The 6,883-nt window shown below is 33.6% G+C and overlaps 1 protein-coding gene across 1 annotated transcript in view; it reads left to right on the top strand.

Moving 5' to 3' along the window:
• The window catches only part of LOC107590526 (cysteine and glycine-rich protein 2), a 7,082-nt gene extending 969 nt beyond the window's left edge, over positions 1-6,113 (top strand). The window contains exons 2-6 of the mRNA XM_016279298.1: positions 440-560; positions 1,928-2,096; positions 3,735-3,864; positions 4,959-5,052; positions 5,950-6,113. Coding sequence (XP_016134784.1) covers positions 449-560; positions 1,928-2,096; positions 3,735-3,864; positions 4,959-5,052; positions 5,950-6,026 — 582 coding nt within the window. The 5' untranslated portion in view covers positions 440-448 and the 3' untranslated portion in view covers positions 6,027-6,113. The remainder of the gene's footprint in view (positions 1-439; positions 561-1,927; positions 2,097-3,734; positions 3,865-4,958; positions 5,053-5,949) is intronic.
• Positions 6,114-6,883: the final 770 nt, after the last annotated feature.

The following is a 6,883-nucleotide window of genomic DNA, read 5'->3' as shown; positions in this document are numbered from 1 at the left end:
ATATTGTTGGAGAGGTCTGATATCATTTTATTTGACTAGAACAACTGAGCAAATTGAACCGACTCTTTGAAATGTCTGACTGCTGTTTTATTCATGTGGTTGTTTTGCCTTTTACTTCCAGACATTGTACTTTTAACGAGACTCATTGGCTCTATTTGACTCTCCATTGTCCTGTAGCTCCTGGTGGTCTCGGTGTGTTTTGATGTTGGGGTCTCCAGACGTCTACAGGGTGTTTACTTTATTAGTCCAGACGGATGAAGTGGGTTTTTGTGGAAATTGAATGGCTCAGTATGTGGTCATAAACACTTCACAACACGCCTGTAGATGTCCAGCACACCTGGAGATTTTCCTGAGGTTGATCTCAGAACTTCGCAGGATGGATTTGTTTCCTTTTAAAGCGATGGTACTCAAGAGTTAGTTGTATTTTCTCTCTTCACAGTTTTTCATCATGCCAAACTGGGGTGGAGGAAACAAATGCGGTGCCTGCCGTGGGACGGTGTACCACGCTGAAGAGGTCCAGTGTGACGGGGGGAGTTTTCACAAGTGCTGCTTCCTCTGCAGTAAGTGAAACACAACACTTTACTGTTCAGGTGAATCTCACCATAATATGTCTAGGGCACATTTCACCCCAAAACGAAAGGAAAAAAACAAAGCAATTATATTATGCATAACAAAAACAGCCTTTTATAAAAAATGACAATTCAATTTTAATTTATTTTATTTTTTATTTTATTTCTCACGATAATAGGTCCACTCACCCCAAAATCAAAGGAAAAATTAAGCCATTATGTTTTGCATTTATTTTCAAAATTAAGCTATTTTGTGTTTTGATTTGATTTGTAATGACCAGAAGTTTTGGGGGTTATTCTCATTACTGCAAAAAATAGTAAATAAATAAATTTTAAAACCAGCAAACATATACATTATTGTAATTTGTTTTTAAATGAATATAAATGACTATATAAATGCTGTTGCAAAAATGCAATGTTTAAAATTCTTTAAATGGGCTTAATTTTCTTTAGGAAAAATATTTATTTTGGGGGGAATTTGAAGTTACATAAGAACTGGGCAGATTTTGTGACAGCATTTTTTAATTAAAATTAAAATAATTCTTTTTTTTAAATATTAAAATTCCTCAATATTCAGTGATATTTTTCTGACTTCATTTGTCCTGCAGTGACCTGTCCAAACACCAGTGCTGTGTGTATGAACTCTGAGATGTTTTTGTGAGATCTCACTACGGCTGAACGCACATGCTTCACATTAGCGCTTTGCTACCAAAACGATAAAAACAATGCGGCCCACACGAGTGGTGTTTATTTGCAGTGGGCCACAAAAGCCATTCTGCTCAGAGCGAGACGATGATGAGTTTAACCCTTTTGTCTCTCCGTCTGTGTTTTCACCACATTTCCTCTACGTTTTCAATGACTCTGGCTCTTTGCAGGAGCTTGCTGGTCAAATGTGGACAGTCACCTGATGTTTTTACGGGATATATAATGAGAATGATGGAATTCAGGGATGTTTTGTTCAGCTGAATGAATAATAAAGGGTGTTAACCTCCCTGCTGTGGATTCGTGTTTGTCTCTCTGGGACAATGTCTCATACTAAGCCAAAGTCAGCTGACAAAACAGAGTCAAAATCACATGATAAACACATTGCATTCTGGCCTCTAATCATGGGGTTAAAATTATAGATTATTAGCGGTGGCATGACTATTATTATTGCTCGTACTTTGAGTTAAAGGTTTAAGTCTCTAACTCCAAGAGAGATGTGTTATTTCTCTTTGTAACCTGCATAACAACATGCTAAAATCCATTTAAAACCCATTAGTTACCATATATCTGCACTTTAGCATTGCAGCAGTGAGTTTTGCATGGAAAAGCAGCTCTTGTTTTCAATGTTCAAATTGGTGTTTTCTCTCATCCAGTGGTCTGTAGAAAAGGGTTAGACAGCACCACATTGGCCATCCATGTCCAGGAAATCTACTGCAAGTCCTGCTACGGTAAAAAGTACGGCCCGAAAGGATACGGCTACGGTCAGGGAGCAGGAACGCTCAATATGGACCGCGGCGAGAGACTGGGCATCAAACCAGAAGAGTGAGCGTTTGCATTTTTCATTGTTTTTCATCCAGAAGTTCATATGGTGAATATACTGTGCATGTACACTGTAGTTGTAAAATAATGAATGGTATGCACATAATTTATTGCATACGTGTCATATTATTTTGGTACATAAACTATTCATCAAATGTTTGTAATAAATACGATTTTTTAAAATCGTATTCTCATCATTATTCTCATCAAGGCTGCATTTATTTGGTCAAAAATACAGAAAATTGTGAAAGATTATTTCAATTTGAAACAACGGTTTTCAAATTGAATATATTTTAAAAAGTAATTTATTTCTGTGATGCGCAGCTGTATTTTCAGCATCATTCCTCCAGTCTTCAGTGTCACATGATCTTCAGAAATCATTCTAATATGCTGATTTGCTGCTTAATTATTATAAATTATTATCGGTGCTCAGTTAATAATAATGGTTCTTATTATTTCAGTGTTGAAACCTGCTTAATATTTATTAAAAAAAACAGGATTCTTTGAAGTAAAAAAAAAAGATATTAAAAAAAATTTGAAATCTTTTCTAACATTATAAATGTCTTTACTGTCACTTTTGATTAATACAATGTGTCCTTGCAAAATAAATATCAATTTATTTTTTTCTTAATCTTTTGCTATCACAGTTTTCACAAAAATATTTAGCAACAAAAACTGTTTTCAACATTGATAATAATCAGAAATGTTTCTTGAGCAGCAAATCAGCATATTAGAATGATTTCTGAAGATCATGTGACACTGAAGACTGCAGTAATGATGCTGAAAATTCAGCTTTGAACACAGGAATAAATTACATTTTAACAGATATTCACATTAATATGCTGATTTGCTGCTTAATTATTATAAATTATTATCGGTGCTCAGTTAATAATAATGGTTCTTATTATTTCAGTGTTGAAACCTGCTTAATATTTATTAAAAAAAACAGGATTCTTTGAAGTAAAAAAAAAAGATATTAAAAAAAAATTGAAATCTTTTCTAACATTATAAATGTCTTTACTGTCACTTTTGATTAATACAATGTGTCCTTGCAAAATAAATATCAATTTATTTTTTTCTTAATCTTTTGCTATCACAGTTTTCACAAAAATATTTAGCAACAAAAACTGTTTTCAACATTGATAATAATCAGAAATGTTTCTTGAGCAGCAAATCAGCATATTAGAATGATTTCTGAAGATCATGTGACACTGAAGACTGCAGTAATGATGCTGAAAATTCAGCTTTGAACACAGGAATAAATTACATTTTAACAGATATTCACATAGAAAAGAGTTCTTTTAATTTGTAATAATATTTCAAAATTTTACTGTATTTTTGATCAAATAAACACAGCCTTGGTGAGCATAAAATCATAATTATTCCAAGCTTTTGACCAGTAGTGTGTTATTATAAGATCTCTTGTAAAGTCTTTTTGTTGTGGAAGCAAATCCGTCCTCTGGTGTGTTCAGGCTCGCCGTCAGGTGATTATTGTTATGAAAGAATCTATTATGTAAGCAGAGCTCCTGCACAGACCCCAGGCGCCCTCTTCATACTCACCCGACACAAAGCGGCTCATTCAGGGCCCCTCGTTAGGCTACGCTCCAGAAAACAGCAGCTGACCTCTCTGTCTCCTACCAGAACCCAAACTCACCGACCCACCACCAACCCAAACCCGTCCAAGTTCGCGCAGAAGTTCGGCGGCTCAGAGAAGTGCGCTCGCTGTGGAAAGTCTGTGTACGCCGCAGAGAAGGTGATGAGCGCTGGGAAGGTGAGGACAAGAATTGGACCTGGACACTAATATGTGCTGTAGTACTTAAATGTCAACATCAGTCTTTACTGTCCACTTGCACATACCAGTATCAATGCACGTCAATGGAGAACATTGTTACAGCAATAAGAGCAAACTGTTCCCAATCACACCGACACTCGAAATGATTTCAAATATTTCGAGAATTAAGAAACATGTTTATTAAGGTTTCTTGATATTTGTTGATCTAGATCAGTGGTTTTCAACCACAGGGCCAGGGATTTAATATAATTGATCTAATAGAATTACTTTTAAATAAAGCAAAACGACAACAACAAAAAAACCTAACTTAATTAAAATGCTAACAACAACAAAAAAGAAAACCTCTAGAATCACAAAATGAATTGTAGTTCATTGATGTACCTATATCATCACTTAGTTTTTGTTAATAATATATATTAGTATATATAATAAAATTATATTATATTAACATTTAACTATATCAGGGTTACTACCGTTAACTAAACGATAATTAAAAAAAAAACTTATTTAATCTTGTTGCCATATTTCTCATTTTTGATTAGACTGACTTAAAGTATTGAAATAACTAAAATAAATACAATTATAAATGTATTTAATATATATGGTTGTTTTATAAATTTTTATATTTTAAATTATAATTTTATTTTAATTTGTTTTGTTTCAAGTAATGGATTTAAAAAAAAAAAAGGTTTTAATTAATGATATGCTGATATGCATTCAACTTAATAAATATAATATTATTACATGTGTATTATGCATAACGCACATCACCTGTATGATTCACTCTTAAGTTGAACACATTTACACAGACGTCACCGGGTTCAGAAGTTCACCTCCAGTTTACAGTTTACAGACACTTTCTTTGTCTTCATGAGGGTTTGCAGACGCTTGTACACATCCGCTGCCAAAAAACCTCTTCAGCAGATCCGAGTGTGAAGCGTTTCGTCCAGTTTCTGTCTTTCTCGGTTTAATCATCAGGAAGTCATGAGCACTTGATGTCAGCTGGTTAGACTCCTCTTTTCTTTATCTGAGCTTCATGACGGCATGGTTTTCTTCTCTCGTCTTTCTTCCAGCCGTGGCACAAGAACTGCTTTCGCTGTGCCAAATGTGGGAAGAGTTTGGAGTCGACCACTCAGACGGAGAAAGATGGAGAAATCTACTGCAAAGGTCAGATTTCTGTCGAGTTTAATTGGGTTCGACACTCCTGATCTAAATGAGTCTCAGTGGTAATAGACAACATTAAAGGGATAGTTCACCCAAAAATTTAATTTACTGTTAATTTACTCACCTTCCGGTCATTGATTAGGAAATAATATGGCAAAATATTTCAACCTCGTCTAAAAATCCCACCCACCAGCTGATAAACTACAGTGTAGTTCATAGAATATATTATACACCCTTGAAATGTTTTAGGATGAAACTTATTTCTTCCTGTGTGGGACAAATGTAACACTATTCTGGGAATGTCCCCAGATCTTCAACTTTAAGGTTAATGTCTCCGCTATTTTAATCACCACTTTTGGAGCTGACGCTTGATCCTGATCCTTGTCTTTTCCTTCTTAATGATGACTCTTCAGTATCCCTGACTTTAAACCAAAAACCAGCTGCCTTCTCAGGGTTAACAGCTGTGAAGAAAACAGTTTAGTTCTTGGTTTCCTCCTAATTCCCCGTCAAAACACCTATTTTTAGATATTGTTTGTTTGGAGGGATCCACCGCCTTAATGAGCAAATTAACAGCACTTTTTTTTTAGTTTTTTGCCAAACTGTCCCGTTAAGATAAAGAATAAACTGAAATATTCCATAAAGCATCGTGACCAGCATCTGAAGCTCATGGTTTTGAGGCCACAGTGTTTGTTTGTCATATACATGCAGGATGTTCCTCTGATAACGGAGCAACCAGAAACTCTTGAATGATTACGATCAAGAGTTAGCGTTTAGTCTGCTGTAATGACACAACATCTGAACTGAAGGCTCATCAGTTTTGAAGGCAAACCTCTTCTATGACACATCGCTCACTAATTCACTACATTTGTGCTTCATTTCTTCTTCGTGTCTTTTTTTCAGCATGTTATGCAAAGAACTTTGGACCAAAAGGATTTGGATACGGTCAGGGAGCAGGAGCTCTGGTTCACGCTCAATGATAGTCAGGACTTTGCATGTTTCTTTACTATCATAAACACAAGGTTGTTACTCATTTCAAAAGAAGAGAATGATTATTTTGCATAAAGGAAAATTAAGATAAAGGCCGTTAAGCGTTATATTTTCATGAAAATTAAGCACATTTCCTCTCCAATTCTCATTACCATAAATGTAAAACATTGATTTTAAATAACTTATATTAAGTACTTAATAATATAAAGCATTTTATATAAAATATAAGAATTTGTTGATTTTAAGTATCATATTTTTTTCTGTAATACTAAGAAATAAGGTAAATTTTCTTTATGCAAAATATTATTTTTATAATACTGTTCATAGAGGACCATTAATTGCACCCCCCCCACCCAATAATAAATTATTTTATTTTCTATACAATTATTTTTTATATAATATTATATTTTTTGTAAAACAACAAAATATCTACTGCATTACAGTAATGAGAATTTAGGAACATTTCCCAATCCTTTTTTTATTTTGAAAAAGTTATTTTTCTGCACGCAATATGCTAAATATTTGTTAAACCTTTACAGAGTATTAATTGTTTATAGAGGACCATTAAGTGTTATATTTTCATTACAATTAAGCACAATTATAATTACCATAATGTAAAAACATTTAAAAAATAAATTTAGAATGAATAATACAATTATTTAATATAAATAAATTGTATGAATTTGATTTTAATAAAATACTGAATTACAGTAATGAAAATTTGGGAAAATGTCAATCATGTCAAAAAATGGCCCTAAAAATGAGGTTAATTTTCTTTATGCAAAATATTCTTTTTTTTTTTTTCACCCTTTACTGCCGTTAATGGTTCATAGAGTAGTCATTGTAT

The sequence above is a fragment of the Sinocyclocheilus grahami genome, unplaced genomic scaffold (genome assembly GCF_001515645.1).
Source record: "Sinocyclocheilus grahami isolate Dianchi unplaced genomic scaffold, SAMN03320097.WGS_v1.1 scaffold129.1, whole genome shotgun sequence".
Taxonomy (NCBI): Eukaryota; Metazoa; Chordata; class Actinopteri; order Cypriniformes; family Cyprinidae; genus Sinocyclocheilus; species Sinocyclocheilus grahami.
The sequence above is the reverse complement of the archived record's forward strand: the minus strand, read 5'-3'. Positions and strand labels throughout refer to the sequence as shown.